Source organism: Rhinolophus sinicus, chromosome X, assembly GCF_036562045.2.
Source record: "Rhinolophus sinicus isolate RSC01 chromosome X, ASM3656204v1, whole genome shotgun sequence".
NCBI classification, from domain to species: domain Eukaryota; kingdom Metazoa; phylum Chordata; class Mammalia; order Chiroptera; family Rhinolophidae; genus Rhinolophus; species Rhinolophus sinicus.
In genome coordinates, this window is record NC_133768.1 from 12,597,699 (window position 1) to 12,615,934 (window position 18,236).

General features: G+C 41.3%; 1 protein-coding gene across 6 annotated transcripts in view; it reads right to left on the minus strand.

The window, feature by feature from the left end:
* The window catches only part of CTPS2 (CTP synthase 2), a 101,506-nt gene that overhangs the window by 51,390 nt on the left and 31,880 nt on the right, over positions 1-18,236 (minus strand). For all 6 annotated transcript variants that reach the window (XM_074324097.1, XM_019746325.2, XM_074324098.1 and 3 more), the window contains 5 exons: positions 14,582-14,714; positions 12,057-12,145; positions 11,038-11,132; positions 8,836-8,898; positions 8,686-8,729 (listed from right to left, as the gene is read on the minus strand). In XM_074324097.1, coding sequence (XP_074180198.1) covers positions 8,686-8,729; positions 8,836-8,898; positions 11,038-11,132; positions 12,057-12,145; positions 14,582-14,714 — 424 coding nt within the window. The remainder of the gene's footprint in view (positions 1-8,685; positions 8,730-8,835; positions 8,899-11,037; positions 11,133-12,056; positions 12,146-14,581; positions 14,715-18,236) is intronic.

The window sequence follows — 18,236 nt, forward strand, 5'->3', positions numbered from 1 at the left end:
CATTAGTCGGTCTCATTTTAACAACTTTATTAGTCACAAGAGTACACATCTTTCATTCGTTTCTGGTTTTAATAGGACTCTCCTACCATTCCCCACTGAGTTTACTGTTGGATATTGGTTTATAAAAGATATTCTTTCATGTTTAAAAATTACCTTTCTCTTGCTAGTTTGTTATGAGATTGTGAGCACCAGGGTTTAGCTACTGTAGATTGCCTATTGAGCATGTGTGATGATATAAGCGTTCTCTGTTTGATCAATAGGATGCGTTAATCAATTTAATTCCTGAGACACACTATCCAGTCATGATCGATTAATCTTTAGTGCTTTTAGACACTCTAATATTTTATTTAAGTTTTTCACATCTTTATTAATAACTAACATTAGTCTACAGCTTGGGGTTTCATTTTTTGTTGCATGTGCTGTGTTGAGTTCTATTAGCTACGCCATGCTAGCTTCCCATTTTAGCCTATGTCCTAATTGCAATCAGCCACTTGCAGAGTAAATACACATGATCGCTTACAACTCCAATACATACAAAGCACCTACTATGGGCAAGGCATTATACAAGATGCCTTAAGAGATACCCATTTCCAGGTCTCTGAGATCCTAAGTCAGGAAGTCTGGGATCAGGCAAGCCAGGAAAAGGCTTAATGGAAGTAGTATTTCAACTGGGATTTGTAGGAAGAGGCTTGAGGGGAGCCTGCATGGAAGGGGCAGCAATGGGCATTCAAAAGGAGAGAAAACACCCCAAGTAAACACATCATGTCCAAGTGCAAGGCAGTTCAAGAAGCATACACACTCTATTTTGAGTGTAAAGCCAGCTACGAGGAATGAAGAGGGCACACTGGCTTCAGATCATTCAAGTCCTTAGTTGCCATGCTAAACAAATGTCTGAAAGGGAACAGGAAGGTGTAGGAGTCACAGAGTGACATGAACGTGCTTTAGGAAGATGAGGTGGCACCAACAAAGAGTCTGTGGTGGGGGGTAGGGTGGAGGCCATAGCTAGGCAGAAGGCCTCCAAGGCAAGCTGGGAAGGCCTCCAAGGAACAATGGTGACACACAGGAAATGCACGGCAGGAATACCTTCTCTGCATTGCTTAGACAAATTATGGTTTGAGGTTTAACCCTGAGGAAGGGTGAAAACATATGGAGCACTGTGTGTGGCGTGGGTGTGTGATGCCTGCGTGTGTGTGTGTGTGTGTGTGTGTGTGTGTGTATACACATGTCTATTTTGTTGTCCATGGCTAGGTTTCCAACGTTGATCTCATCTCCCAAACCCAACAGGATTCACCTGAATTTCCTCTTGAATCAACAGTACCAGTATTTTGTCAGTCAGAAAACTGCAATCCTCACTAGACTATAGGCTCCACCAGGGCAAGGGTTTTATCTGGTTTTTTCCCTGCTGTGTCCCCAAGTCTAGATCCGGGCCTGGCACATGGGAGAGGCCCAATAGCTATTTGCTGAAGGAACAATTCTTAACTGTCCAGTCACTAAATCTTGTTGATTCATTCCTTAAAGCCGCTCTGCCAGTCGGGTCTTTCTACTTTAACTCCCGTTCGAACCTGGCTCCTTAGATTGCAGACCAAGACTGCTGTAATACTCAGAGCTGCGCCCTGCCTGGTGTCTTTTCTTCCCCCTCAGCCCTCTATCTCCCTTGCTAGTTGAACCTCCCTAAAGTGCCCATTCTATTGGAAAGCCTTCAGTAATGAGTATGGTATTAGCACAATACGTCACAGTTAACAGGTGTTATCTTCTTGGTTCCCTATTGACTTCAGGATTAATTTTGACACTGACACTCAAGGACCTCCATAAATCCACACCACTCTCCTTTCTTTCCCTTCACTTCCCTACAGGAGTGATATGCTTCAGCCAAGCTATTCACTATTTTATGACCAAATCTTGGACAGTCCAGCCTAGTACATGCTTCCCCTCCTGTCTACTAAGTCTGCAAGCCTTTGACAATCTTCCCTTCTTACTCTAACCCACAGTATTTTTCCCGACTGAATTCTTAAGTATCTAAGGTCTACCTGTGCTGTGTAATTCCCTGACCACTACATCAGGTGGCTATTGACATTTAAATTAATTAAAATTAAATAAAATCTACCATGTTTCCCTGAAAATAAGACTGGGTCTTATATTAATTTTTGCTCCAAAAGACGCATTAGGGCTTAGGTTCAGGGGATGTCCTCCTGAAAAATCATGCTAGGGCTTATTTTCCAGTTAGGTGTTATTTTCAGGGAAACATGGTAAAATTCAGCACCTCTGCCACACTAGCTACATTTCAAGTGCTCCATAGCCCCATATGGTTATTAGACGGCACAGATACAGAACATTCTCCCATGGCAGAAAGTTCTAGCTGACAGTGCTGATAGCATTAATGAGGGCGTACTCACATACTGCCCATATATTTGGTTATATGTCTCACCAGTCTATGTTTTGTATCTCCAACTAAACTACCAACAGGGTGGTGGCAGCAGCTCATTTGTAATACACTATATTTAGGACTGCACTTAAATGGACGAGTTCCAAATGCACGGTGACTTTTTTCTTTTTAATAATCTCTTTCCGCTAGCATCCAGTTATTTCTAGCGCAAAAAAAACCTTTCAAGTGGTTGAAATACCTATTCCTAAGGCATTTCCCATTGAGCTCAAGGTATAAAAGCTTTAAAACACATTAGCTTTGAAGGACTCATTTAGTCATTCATATATTGTTAAAATTATGGGCTACCCTTGTGATTCACTAATAGGGCTTCCTCCTAGCCAGGCTGCCTCTTTTCAAAAAGTAGTCTCGGTTCAGGGGGAGGGTCGGGTGGAAAAGATGCCCTAGCCATTAGGCAGTGGCCATCATGCCTGGGAGATTTTTTTTTTTTCCATGCAGAAAGTAGTTACTATGGCCGACAGCCTTATACCAACTCTGAACCTATCATCCCCACAGAGACAGGATTAAATGACTACTAGGCTCCCAGACTGGTCCATAAAAGGCTATTTTATACAAATATAGCTGTCTTTGACAGCTGCTTTTATGGGGAAAAAAGTTCTTTAGCCCAAACTAAGCTCCAAATCACTTCTCTAAGGTCATTTTGTTAGTTGGGAGATATTTACTACAATGTTCTAAATGCAAAGCAGTCTTCAAAGTAATAAAAGTTGCCTAAAAGGTCACTCTAAGTGGTGGTCTGGTGTTTTTTTTCTTTAAACATCTCTTAATTTGCTTTCCATGTGAAGTTGTTGAAAAATAACATGGAAGAAGAAAATATCTCAAACAGAACTTCAACTAAAGGTAGGAAAATGATATGCATTAATTATGCTTAATGAATAACACAAATTACCCTTCACCTGAATTGACTTGTAATTTTTTGTGGCTATTTCACAAACCCACTGTGTCGGAGGTAAAATTATTTTTGACTTTGGAAATCCCTGGATCAAAAAATTGTAAAAGAAGTCACATCTATGATCAATAACTAAAGGTGAAATATTATCAAATACCTCAATCTCAAATTTCCACTGGCATCTGCTTGAAATCCTTCAGATTTCTCATTTTTCCTTAAGAATACCACCATCCAAGTGTGCATGTGTGTGTTGATGTGTCTGAAGGTGGAACATGGGTTCTGTTTTTAGGATGTTATATATCTTATGGAAATTCAGATTTTTAAAGTTACTGTTTTCAATCAACAAAAAAGAAATGCTAAAAATTAAATACATCCATATACCTAAACATTGGATTGAAATCCTTTTCCTATATGTCTCAAAAGCCAAAGATATTCTAAATATAAAGTCCATGATGCCATGAACTATTGTCCACTTGAACTGGAGAGGTCTAAAGTCAAATTCAAGGTCAAGGGTGACAGCAGCAGCCATGTGATTGATACAGAGTCAGAATGCAAGTCACTTACAGCTGTGTTCCTGATAAGCATCATCTAGAAGGCAGGGAAAGCTACTCTGAAGCACACCAAAAAATCAGACTCACTGTAGAACCCTAAATTTCTGCCAAGTCCCAGAGCCCTCTATTTCACCTTGTGGGTTAAGCAGAGAAATGACACGATAAAATAAATTTTACTCACTCTCCCCTGGTACTCTCAGAGTCTACCTTCACTCTTAGAGAAAAATTGATTTCTCTTTTTATCTGTATAAAAGACACTTCCTCTTAGATACCTGTCCTGGACGCCAGTGTCTCTACTGATTTCATGAGCGACCATGAGATTAATTATGCATGTCCAAGGTGGGTATTATGCATGATGGCTCACAAAGGGGATCAGAATTTAACACCCCAAAATATGTCTCTTTCACATAGCATTAGCTTGAGCTGATTATTTTTAAAAAACAGCATACACAGGAGAAACTCTGAAAACTGAGTAGAAGTTACCCTTTTGTAAGAGACATTTATAAGGGAAATCTCCGTTTGTAAGGGGGTCTCCCTCTCTGTACCAGGAGTAAGAGGTGTCTCTAAATCTCTAGAAACTTGCCAAAGGAGAAGGCAGAACTTAAATCTGCATAACAATCTTACCCTTGTTTTCTTCTTTTCCGGGTGACCTCCCGTAACTAACTCCTCTCCCCACCCCCAACAACTTCTTTTGTCTTTACCTGGAGATGGAATTGAAGGTGGTGGCTTGGGTCATTTGGGGGAGTTACTCTGTTTTCCCGGGTCTCTCCCATGTAGACAGGAGGGATATGTGTTACTAAACTTCTGTTTGTGTTTTTTTCCTGTTAACCTGTCTTTCATTACAGGGGGTTTTCAACCAAGAACCCAGAAGGGTAGAGGGAAAAGTACTTTTCCTCCCCCATACCCATGAAACAGATTTCAGCAGCAAATGCATCCTAAAGGAGGCTCCTGGCTTCCAAATTATTTACTTTTTAGCTACAAGGGCCAGAATGGCCATTACCTACTGTAAGTCATTGTTATTTGCTCAAGTGATTCCCCAGGCTTCCTGGTGTTTGCTACCTGGTGATTCTATTACCTTGGTCTTTTCTTTAATAAGACTTCTCATCATCATCACAAATGCTGGTTCTTAAGGCTATTTTTCTCCAACAAACTGATTGCAGGCCATAAAGATTTTCAGCAGCAATTAGGTTTTATTGTTCTCATCTCACTTGTGAGCACAGAAGCTTTCAAAACGTAAAACCACACATCCTGACTTAGCAATTCGCCTTCTAGGAATTCATCCCGTGGATGTGTATGTATGGATGCAAGGACATATGTAAATGGCTACTAACTTACAGCATGATTTACAGTAGCAAAATAATGAACACAACCCAAATATTCATCAGTATGAGACTGGTTAAATAAAAAATGACGCAGACAGTAGGGCAAGCATGTGGAATATACCTGTGCATTGATGTGATCAGTACAAAAAGCAAGAGGAAACAGTTGTCTCAAGCATGCTAACATGTGTTTGTTAAAAAGGAAATATGTGTCCATGTATGTGTGTGGGTAGGTGGGTGTACACAACACGCGTGCGCACACACAAAACCAGTAAAGTCATCAAAAAAAGTTGCCAAAGCTATTGTAACAGTGGCACCTACTGGTAAAATCATTTCCTATCCCAAAGTATTATCTTAAAAAAGAAAATCCACGATTTGCCTGCACAACCATTTGTCAGGAAATATGTTTATATTAAAGCCTCATCAGGAACTCTTCATTAGTATTAGGTCTTCTGAGCATAAAACTTAAGAGCACCATCTGCCTGGGAAGTTATGGTTTATTGTGGTCTGAACTGTAAGTTGTAAAAGGAGTGAAGAGTATCTCTATATCCTTCCATGGAGTGATCTCCAGAATATAGTGTTAAGTGAAAAAAGCAAGCAGAAAAAAATGTGCAGAGTATGCTAACCCTTATCTAAGAAATGGAGGGGGTTACAAATAGACACACAGGTTTACCTATATTTTAAAAATGGTAAGATAACCCATTAAAAAAAAAGAATTAATGGCTACCATAAAGGAAGGGAGGTAATAGGCTGAAGGGGAGAGAAATATAAGTGAATGTCTCTAAATCTGTGGTTCTCAATGGGGATGATTTTGCCCCTAGAGGATGTTTGGCAATGTCTGGAGGTATGTTTTTAGTGTCACAGTTGGGGGTTGGAAGAAATGTATTACTGACATCCAGCGGGTAGAGGTCAAAGGAGGCTGCTGAACACCCTACAGTGCCCAGGACAGTCTCCATAATAATTACCTGGCCCAAAATGTCAATAGTGCAAATTATATATCTAATGAGGACCCTGTACCTAGAATACATAAAGAACACTGTCGGCTTTATTCGGGAAAAGAAAACCACCACAGCAGTGTGAGGACGGACACCTCTGGCTGGGGACCTCTGGCCAGCCACCCATGTGCAAAAAGTGACCTCTTCCCAAGATGGCCCCCTATACGTATAAATAAATCCCTCTCCTGGAAGTTAGAACCACCAAGTTTTAACAGGAAGTCAGGTCTAGAGAGCAATAGGGAGCCCAGCTCCACCCATAGACCTCCTAGTTCTACGGTTAGTCATCTTAAGATTCCAGTTTACTTTATCAACACTTACAATTTAATAATAAAAAGACAAATAACGTGATTTAGAAATGGGCAAGGGATCTGAATAGACATGTCTCCAAAGATGACATAAAAGTGGTCAGTAAACACATGAAAAGATGCTCAACATCCTAAGCCATGAGGGAAATGCAAATCAAAGCCACAAAGAGATGCAACTTTGTGTACTAGGGTGCCTATAAGCAAAAGACAGACAATAAGGAGTGTTAAGATATGGAAAAATTGAAGCCCTCATACACTGCTGGTGGGAATGTAAAATGTTGCAGCCACTTTGGAAAAGAGTCTGGCAGTTCCTCCAAAGGTTAAACATACAGTTGCCATATGACCTACAAGTGCACTCCTAGGTATATATACCCATGTGAAATGAAAACACATATTCACACAACAACTTGTACACAAATGTTCACAGCAGCATTATTTATAATAGCCGAAAAATGGAAACAATTGAAATGTCCATCAGAGGATGAATGGATTACTAAAATGTGATATGTCTATGTAATGGAATATTATTCAGCAATGAAAAGAAACAAAGTACTGATAGATGCTAAAATGTACACAGATCTTAACAACATGCTAAGTGAAAAAAAGCCAGTCATAAAAGGCCACATGTTCTATGATTCTATTCATATGGAATGTGCAGAACAGGCAAACTCATAGAGACAGGAAACAAAGTAATGGTTGCCTAGGGCTGGGGGAGGGGAGGGAGACTAGAAGGTTTGGGGTGTCTGCTAAGGGGTATGGGTTTTTTTTCAAGGTATTGAAAATGGTCCAAAATTGATTGTGGTGATGGTTGCACAGATCTGTGAATATGCTAAAAGCCACTGAATTATACACTTTAAATGGCTAAATTTTATGATATGTGAATTGTATCTCAATAAAACTGTTTTTAAAAAATTACAATGGCGAGGTACACACTCTAATAGAGGTGGGTGCATGGCACTGTAGGAGTTCAGCACAAGTCACCCCAAGATGTGCCTCTGTGGTGTGTGGATTGTTTTGAGCTAAAGGCAATTAAGATGCTGTGGGCTCAAGAGAAACTTCTGCCTCCCCCGCTTAACTACCTAGAAGAATTTGAATTAGGGCCCTTGCCCATACTAAGAGATTATCAAAGATAACCTTTTAAAAAAAACCTGTCTATAGGGCAGGGCAAACGACTAATTACTGAACATCTGCTCTTCATATTGACCTGAGAATAACCATCCTCCCCTCAGAAGCTCCAAGGTGCCTTACCTTATCCTTAGGTCAGGATGTCATATCTACCTCATTTATGTTTCTGTCTCTGGACCTCTCATGTATGTGGGGTTCCCATATGTACGTATGTAATTAAATTTGGCTATTTTCTCTTGTTACTCTGTCTCATGTAGATTTAATTATTGACCAGCCAGAAGAACTTGAAGGGTAAAGGAAAGTTTCTTCCTCCCCACAGCAGAAGCTAGAAAAGAAAGGTCAGGAAAGGCTTCCAAGGATGAATAGGAAGTTGCCAGTCATTGGGTTTATTTTTTTAATGAAATTCTTCACTGGTTTTATTGCGATTCCAGGGGAAGGGAGGTTGCAGGAGTGGGACATCTCAGGTATAGGGAATTCTCAGGATACACCTAAAACCTTTTTCAGATTGTCCAAACATAAACCCCAAGCGTGGGAGGGACAGGGATGCCATGGGTTGAATTAGCAAAGCGGCAGGTGACAGAGCACAACAGCCTTCACTTCCAGACAAGAACGTTGAATTGAATATTTTACGAGAAAAAGAATCAGTGGACGATGAGGAGCAGTGGAAGAACAGCTGTCACTTTTGCTTTAGAAAGACAGATGATTGCCAGTGTGGAAACTAGACAGACTGGGATGAGTCTAGGGATAGGCCAGCCCATTTATTTATATTAGCTGTTATAAATTGCTGTCACAGTCAATTTAATCCTTTCCTAAACATTAAGCTTGCAAACTGCTGCAAAGAGAAATAAGTCCAGGATTGTGTCTTTCTTCAAGACATGGCTGATAAAATGGAATATGGAAAACAAAGCAGTTGGATGTAAGAAAAATAATAATAGAATCATATATAATTTTAAAATATCCGGATAGTATAATGAAAAAAATTATAATAGCCCCTTATGAGTTTAGGCAAGAGCCAGAAATGAAATGATAATGACCCAATCCAGAAAGATAAACAAGCCACTTACCACAGGAAAGCGGGCATTTGGCTCAAATTCTGTGGAATCAGCATCTGAAGATTAAGAAATGAGTTCAATAATTCATCAATATTGCTGAAAAATAATTTAAGTATAAAGAATTTTTCTAAATAAAACGTTATTAGTAAATCTCAGACCTACCTTTCAAGTTAAGGCAGTTCCTTGCAAACTCTATCACTGCTAGTTGCATCCCAAGGCAAACTCCTATTTAAAAAGCATATATGTAAAGCACATGAACATATATTGTATTGCTTCCTATTTTCTGTTCATTTGTTTGCTGTCTGTCTCCTCCATCTAGAATACAGGCTCAGAGAGAGCAAGACTCTGCCTGCTTGGTTCACTGCTATACCCTGTGCACTCAGAACGTCTGTAGCAGAGGCAGGGAAGGGGTTAGATGACCTGATCTTGAAGAAGAAGGAATTCAAGGGCAGAAAAGGACAGGGCAAGGTCCAAAAGGCAAATCTGCCTCCCTCCAAATTTGTGTCTAAATTAAGGCATACGTGTGGGCTGAAGGGCTTTCCCAGAGCACCTGAGTCCTTCAGAAAATATCTAACAACATCCAACTCAAGGAGACTTCATACTCCCCCTTCTCAGTTTCCCAGCCTTAAATACAGGCTTTGCCTAAGAGCATCCTCAGGCTGGCCAGCGGGCTGGAATCTGAGGAGCGCCCATAGGTGGGCAGGGGAGCCCAAAACAGCCCTATAACCTCACTGTAGGAAAACAGCAGAAGCTGGGAGAGTTGGCACCTCCACTGTGGGCTTGAGCGTGGTGGCGGGAAGGGCAGGGAGAAGCAAAATGGAACTGAACAGAGTGCTCAGTAAGGAGGGAGAGAGTCCAGTGTAGCCCCACGCCTGTTGCCACAGGGATGCACTCTTCACCTACCTCCACATTCACTGAGGCCCACCAATTCTCTCCACTAAACAAATGCCAAGGAGCATTCCAGATGCTCTTATAGACATATCCAAGGTACAGAAGGGACTCAAAGGAGAGAGCAGTCAATATGCCAGGCATGCCAGAACGAAAGTCGGTAAGCATGAAACAGCTGAGCGCTTTGGGGGGATTTCAGAAAGTTCCATATGGCTAAGACATAAAGATACGCCGTGTTAAAGAGAAAGCTAAAGAGCTGTGAGCTGTTCTACACAGCGAAAATTATCTGAAGAACACTAACCACGTTTAGACAGAAACCAAACAAGGTTACTTCAAAAGAAAACAATGGCCCAGATGAGCTTAGACAAGTAAAACGAAACGAGGTATCAAGGTAACTACTGGATTCTCTTTTGAAAATGGATCCCAGTGGAGAACATCTAGAAAGTTAATCAAAGAACAAAGGCAAAGGGGCAAATGAATAGTCTGCTGGTAGCAAAAGGTACCAAAACCTGTCCACTCAGACTGTAAACCCACCAATAGATCCAAGCACAGTGTGAAGTACAGCCTCTCCCCCCTCCCTCTCCTGCCTGACTCCTACCTGCAGGACTGCCTTTGTCCCATCAAGGGTCCATTTCATCTGATTTCACTGGCATAGAAGCCATGCTTTACAATGTGAACAAAAGCATTTAAAAGACCCAGCACCACCAAATTTCAACAGAGCTGTTCCTATAATGTTAGACGGTCTTTCTGTATTATCTTTTCTATTAGGTTGGTGCAAAAGTAATCGCAGTTTTTGCAATTTTTTTTCTTTAACCTTTTAAATCGCAATTACTTTTGCACCAACCTAATAGAAAGAGCATATAAATTTCAACTTAAACATTTTTTTTCTGATTAGAAAGAACATTGTGGAGTTCTGTTGAATGGTTTCTCTGCTTGAAGTGATGAAAAGGTGGATTTGGGTGGGAATTGGAAGGTAAGAGCAGGTATGGACACAACTTGGCCAGGCCTCTTGCTACCCAACCAGAGCAATGGTAAGTTCTCCTAGGTCAACAAACTCTTTCTGTAAAAGGCCAGATAGTAAAGACTTTAGGCTTTGCTGGCTGTAGGGTCTCACACCCTGCCATTGTTCCACAAAAGCTGCTATAGACAATATATAAACAAATTGGAGTGGCTGTATACCATTAAAACTTTATTTACAAAAACAGGACACGAGCCAGGTATGACCTGCAAGATATAGTTTGCTGACCCCTGAGACTATTTGGTGCCTGAATACTCAAATCAGTGTTCACACTTTTCATGTTAACAAACCCTATTAAGTGTTACACCTACTAGGTGTCAAAACTCTAATAAACTTGGAGGTGGGGGGTTATCACTTTGTGAGGGGTGAAATGTCTAACTATTACATTGTTTTGGACACCTTAAACTGTTTTTTTTAATCTAATAAACTCAGTTAGGATCCATAAATATGAGCTTTACCCAGAAAAGGAATCTTCTTTGCCCTTGCCCAAGAAATCGCCTGGAGTTTTCCCAGCGTTCCTCTGATTCCAAAGCCTCCTGGCACAAGAACACCACTGTAATCAACAAAAGATGAGGGTGAATTTCACATTATTTTAAGACTCTTGTTTTCAACCTTTCATGCTTCCTGGTCCCCAATCCAATGCTAGAGCATATGCCTGAGGTCTGTATTCAGAATTGATTACATGACCTGACATCCTGAACTTTCTGCTTGAAATCCTCCCAGGGTACGAAGAAGAGGCAACAATTTCTCACAATTGACCTCGATATATATTTTTAGTAGATCTTTGTGGCATAAGCATAGAGATTGAGAAACTCAATCTAGTTAAAAATGCCACTGAGAGAATTATCTGAATAAAAATAGCTTAAGGTTTTTTTTTTTTTTTTTTTTAAACTTATAAAAATGTTAAGATCTCCTATATTATCAGAAAGAGTTAAACTGGTAAAATCAGCCTAAGATTTCAATTGCTAATTAAAGCAGGGGCACGTGAAAATTTCCTTGTTAGAAGAGACTTTAGAGACCTTCTAAGCAAATAGTCATTTAAAAAGACAGGTGTTCAAGAGAAAAAGAGGGGGGTGGGGTCATGCTACCCTCACAATACAATGCCGCCCAAGAGTTCTGTTGATTACTTATGGAATAGAAACAAGACTCAAATGACATGGAAAAGAAAACATAACCAAGAGAGAAGGGTTATCATCCTTGCGCTGCAACATTCAGTACAATAAACATACTTTCTCTCCGAGACAGGATCCCCATTGTCCCCAAAACAAAACCATTTTCAAAGCACATGCCACTAACATTAACACGGCACCTTGTAAAATAAGTGCAGTGTGAATGCAGCCCAAGCACCCGTAATGACCACAGTCCTCCAGACCACCTTTCCAAATGCACGAAAATTAGTAACTGGGGTCAATCAAATCATGACAGAAAAAGCACAATGGCGTTCTGCTAACTGGCATAGATGGTCCCCAAGACTCACTCAGCTTTGCATAGCTTCTGCCATGCTTCATGGAATTTGACAGGGTCCTCAGCTTCAGTGCTGTGCTCCAGGTCGATGGAGTCTATGTACTAAAAAACATCCAACAGATTAAAGGAACATTTAAGAAAAATAAATACTCAGAAATACTAGAACTATCTAACACTATGACACAATTTAGGAAGTACTTGTTATGCAAACCCTGTACTGGACACTTGGGACAGAAAAACGTGATCTCTGGTCTTGAGGCTTTTGTAATCTTTCAGGAAGATTAAGAAACCAGATAAACAGGCAGCAACACCATAGTGGGATAATGGCTACAGTGAGCAGGGAAGAGAATGCTGGGGAGGAAACCAGGAGCCACACCAAGTCTAGACCTGGACACTGGAGGAAAGAAGGGAGGGAGCACCATCAGGGAAGACTGCTGGGGAGGTGATGCCCAAGATGCAAAGCCCTCGAGAACGAGCAGAAGTAAGATGAGCACGTATGTGCACACTGGGAGGTAGGCAGGGAGGTGTGCGGGACTCAAAGGGGGGGGTGAAGGAACAGTGTGTATGAAACCTCAGAGGAAAGAGAGAAAGTGGTGACCACTCTGGGACCCTCAAAAGAGATTCCACCCAGTCAGAGAAGTTTATACTTGAAGCCACTGAAAGGTCTTAAGTGAGGGGACAACAGGAACAGAAGGAGCAGAGAGTGATTTTGGAAGGGTCACTCTGGGACAAAATGGGAAATGGAGGAAGGACTGGAAAGCAGGTGAGGTAAACACAGCAAGAGACTGGAGTCAAAAAGAATGTGCCAAGACCACGTCTCCAATAGTACTGAGCAGAAGCGAGTGTCAATAAACTCTATTAAACAAAAAATGAAAGTAAACGGGATCAAATATATGGTGATGGAAGGAGAACTGACTCTGGGTGGTGAACACACAATGGGATTTATAGATGATGTATTACAGAATTGTACACCTGAAATCTATGTGATTTTACTAACAATTGTCACCCCAATAAACTTTAATTAAAAATAGTAATTTTTAAAAATCATGTACAATTCCTATGTACATAACAGTCCCTACATAACTATATTATTTCAGTATTTCTTTTGTAAAAATCACTGACTATATCTTAACATACAAAATTTTAACAGCTTCACAAAATTTGTATCATAACAATTTTTCTACTGCTGTTTCCTTTTTACTACTAGGGGGTAGAGGAGTTGGAGGAGTGGGAAGAATAGGAAGTGAAACACTAATTATAAAGCCAAAAATAAAAAGTGGTTAGAAAAGAAGGTGGCTACATAGCGATGAGAGAAAAGTCGGACAGGTCCTAAGCTGGTGTCTAGTGCACGTTACTAAATTTCTTGGACATATAAATGTATCCTTTTGCTCATATGTAATGGTTTTACCACTTAAATCAATACAATAAGGATTAATTGAACTGTGATATACCCATACAGAATATCACTATAAACATTTATATATATAGAGAGAGAAAAGTCTGGAAAGATATTCATCAAACTGGGGATAACAGGTACAACAGAGAAGTGTGACTTCAGGGAGGAGGAATCTTGCTTTCTGCATTTTACATGATGCCTTTTTAAAATTTTCTGCACTGGGTATATACTACTTCTATATCTAACAAACACACAAAAAAATACTCAAGCCGTATAAATAGTTCCACCTCTGCTATCCCATAATACTGATTTTAAAAAATGGTCACTGTTTGCCAGATATCACTCCTCTACGTTAGAAAAGGCAATACAGCATTTTGAAAAACTGGATTGAATTCCAAAACTGAAGGGAAAAAAGTTCTATTTTCCACTTAGGCAAATACAATGTACTTAAATGCGCATGAAGTATATATGGCCCTGGATGCACGCAGCCTAATTTCAAAAATTGTGCCTTAAACTTGTATGCAGAACAAAGTTAGCACAGCAGGCCTGATCGCCATCCTTGGAAAGGCTGCTTATAAGGTTGGCCCTTGGCTGGCATCTGGAAACTTGGATTTGGGAAAGGTACCCCCTATTTTCAGAACTGGTAAGAGTGGCTCATTGTGCCTACAGAGTTTGTAGAAACAACACAATTTATGCTGATCACCTGCTTTCTTTCTGGGAGTCTGGTATTTTGGTACTTACTAAGCAGAGGGTGCCAATGTGACCAGCTCCCAATAAAAACCCTGGGTGCTGAGTCTGTAGTACAGCTGAGTCTGTAGTTCCCTGGCAGACAGCAGTACTTCATACATGTTGTCACAGCTCGTTGCTGGGGGAATTAAGCAAGTCCTCTGTGACTCCACTGGGAGAGGCCTCTTCGAAGTTGCCCCCAAACTTGATCCTGTGTGCCTTTTCTCCTTGCTGATTTTGCTCTGTATCCTTTCACTGTAATTAAGCTTAGCCATAAGTCTGAGTATATGCTGAGTCCTAGAGAATCATCAAACCTGGAGGTGGTTTGGGGGATCCTTCAACACAACCTACCTCTCTGAGACACAAGATATTAGGGTAAATAACTGAAATATCCAGAAGACCAGGCCGGGACTCACCATCAGATTCAACTTGTGGTTGATGGCCAAGGCTGAGTGTTCCAGGGCTTTGAACACAGAGGCGTAGCAGTCTCTGAGCTTGGTATATTTGCCGACCAGGGCGATGGAGCAGGTTTTCTGTAATCTTTCATACCTGGGAGGGAAGACAAATTTAAGGTTATACACATGTAACATGCCATCACCAACATAATGACAGCCACCCCTCTTATCCCAAGGTACTTTTCAAAACCTTAGGAGCAGATGCGCCTTGAACTTAATGTACTTAATTCAAATCCCCATCCCACCCGCAAAGAACTAAAACCTAATGCCAACGGATTTCAAAATCATAGGAAATCCCAACATTGGTTTACATAAGCAGGCACAGATATAAATCAGAGAAAAAGTTAAAAGCATTAAAAATATAAAAAGCTGGGCCGGCCCGGTGGCTCAGGCGGTTAGAACTCCATGCTCCTAACTCTGAAGGCTGCCGGTTCGACTCCCACTCCCACATGGGCCAGTGGGCTCTCAACCACAAGGTTGTCAGTTCAATTCCTTGAGTCCCGCAAGGGATGGTGGGCTCTGCCCCCTGCAACTAAGATTGAACACGGCACCTTGAGCTGAGCTGCCTCCAGGATGGCTCAGTTGGTTGGAGCACGGGCTCTCAACCACAAGGTTGCCAGTTCGATTCCTCGACTCCCACAAGGGATGGTGAGCAGCGCCCCCTGCAACTAAAATTGAACACGGCACCTTGAGCTGAGCTGCCGCTGAGCTCCCGGATGGCTCAGTGGGTTGGAATGCGTCCTCTTAACAACAAGGTTGCCGGTTCGACTCCTGCAAGGGATAGTGGGCTGTGCCCCCTGCAACTAGAAAACGGCAACTGGACCTGGAGCTAAGCTGCGCCCTCCACAACTAAGACTGAAAGAACAACTTGAAGCTGAACGGCACCCTCCACAACTAAGATTGAAAGAACAACAACTTGACTTGGAGAAAGGTCCTGGAAGTGCACACTGTTCCCCAATAAAGTCCTGTTCCCCTTCCCCAATAAAATCTTTAAAAAAAAAAAAAAAAAAAAAAAAATATATATATATATATATATATATATATATATATGAAAAGCTGTCCCCATCTCATAAACATGAGCGATCCTTAAATAAGGTAGCATTGTATAAGAAAATGCATTCTAAGTGTCAACAGGATACATTCCAATATTAAGTTTGTAAGGTGACATTATATAAGAAAATACATTCCAAGTGTCTACATTAAAAATTGTTACATTCCCAGCTGGCCCACAAAAGCCAGGTTATTCATGGCATGCCTGAAAAATGGTGCTAAGAGTACTATTTAAAGTGTTACAACGCGTTTAGATCATTTTTATGAGAAAATTCCATTCTACATAAAACGCTCAATCACATTTTACTATTAGAGCCACAATCTTTACTGTTGCTTTTGTCAGGAAATCTGTTCAAAGAACATGAAAAATGTCTGGTCTGATACTAAGTATGTGGAAATGTCATCTTGGGGCTGAAGATATTTTAAGGCTTGGAAGCAAACCCTTCCTCCCAACACCTTATGCTACTATAGTGTGGAATAGTCCTCATTCATATTAACATCTGCAGAGAGCACAAGAGCAACATGATGTCAAACAGGCTGGGAGGAGACAAATGCACAAGAAGTGAAGAGGTCAAAACTGACTGTCAAGCTGACTTTCTAGGAAGCTGACTGAAGTACCTGAGAGAGGGAGGCTCAACCTTTCACTTGCTACTTAAGTTTATGTTGCTCTGGAGATTACAGAGCTGCGCATGCTTCACCCCAGCTCTACATAAAGGACCCAGGTAACAAAACAAGTCGGTGTCAAGCCAAGATGTCAAGAGACATCAGAGGTAAGTGCTTCCTGGCCCAGTGTTTAGCCTATGGGCACTGGCGATCACAACCACATTTGAGCACAGCAGCTTGGCTGAGTCCTCATCCTCCCCCAACCTGTTCTCACTCCTGCATTGAGGGAGGGACATCAGCTCTGCTCCCGGGAAGGAAGCAAGACTGGAGTCAATACTGCCAAGTCCTCCTTCCTTTCCACTCACTCATGTCCGGTCTTCTCAAGTGAGGAGGAGTCATCCAAGCCAGGTGGGACAGGTGAGTGCACTGGGTCACACCAACCATGGAGAAGGGCCACTGTCCAGGCAGTTATCCTCAGCCCATCTCCCTGGTGACCTCTTTCCCTCTTGGACCTACAGCCACAAGCCAAGGAACACCAAGGACTGCTGATAGCCACCAGAAGCTAGGACAGAACAAGGGACAGATTCTCTCTCTGAACCTCTGGAAGGAACCAACCCTGCTGATGCCTTGATTTTGAACTTCTGACCTCCATAACTGCGAGAGAATGTCTGCTGTTTTAAGCCACCTAGTTTGTTGTGCTTTGTTATATAGCAGCCACAGGAAACTAATAGGAAAACCAAAAACTGGCTTTAAAAAGCACAGAGGCAGGGTGGCCGGATGGCTCAGTTGGTTAGAGTGCGAGCTCTGAACAACAGGGTTGCCGGTTCGATTCCCACATGGGCCAGTGAGCTGCGCCCTCCACAGCTAGATTGAAGACAACGAGCTGCCACTGAGCTCCTGGAGGGGTGGCCGGATGGCTCAGTTGGTTAGGGCGCGAGCTCTCAACAACAAGGTTGCTGGTTCAAGTTCCACATGAGATGGTGGGCTGCGCCCCCTGCAACTAAAGATTGAAAATGGCAACTGGACTTGGAACTGAGCTGCGCCCTCCACAACTAGATTGAAGGACAACGATTTAGAGCTGAGAGAAACACACTGTTCCCCAATATTCCCCAATAAAAAAACAAAAAACAAAACACACACACACATTAAAAAAAAAAAAAGCACAGAGGCATAGAGTATAATCTAGAGCTATTTCCAATAAAAAGAGTTAAAATATTAAAATTTCTAGTGTTCAAAGAGAATCTGCCCGAAGCTACTCAGAAAATTCCTACAAAATGACTGATTCCTTAAGCATTCTGCAGGGCAGCGGTTTAATTTATCATCATTCATTAGAGTACCTAAGCTCAGAAACTGCATTTTATTCCTGATTCTACTTGCCCCAGAAATTCTAAAACACTTTTTAAATTTTTAAGTGAAAGGGTAAGAGAATTTCAATCTACTAGTCTTCTACCAAGGTCAGTGATTTTGTCACCAAATCATTTTAATTATTGTTACCAACATCAATAATCAATATTTAGTATCTAATTCACTGTTAAAGCCTTACCTGTTTTCTCTCATAATTTCCACTATGTATGTACTAGTATCCCCCTGTTATATATGGATAGGAGAAAAAGCCCGGAGTGGTTAAGTAATCTGCTCAAACTCACACAGCTAGTGAGAGGAGAAGCAGCTGGGGTCGGGATCCACTGTGCCTGATGCCAAAGCCCACATTTTTTTTTAAAATTTAGATATAATTGACATGTAACATATTAGTATCAGTGTACACAACATAATGATTCGATATAGATATTGCAAAATGATCACCACAATAAGTGTAATTAACATCTGTCACCACATATAGTTGCAAATTTTATTTCTTGTGATGAGAACTTTTAAGATCTACTCTCTTAGCAAGACCAGACTCTACATTTGTAACTGCTGCATCTCCTGCCTCTCCCTAAGCTGCACAAGAAACCAGGCAGCC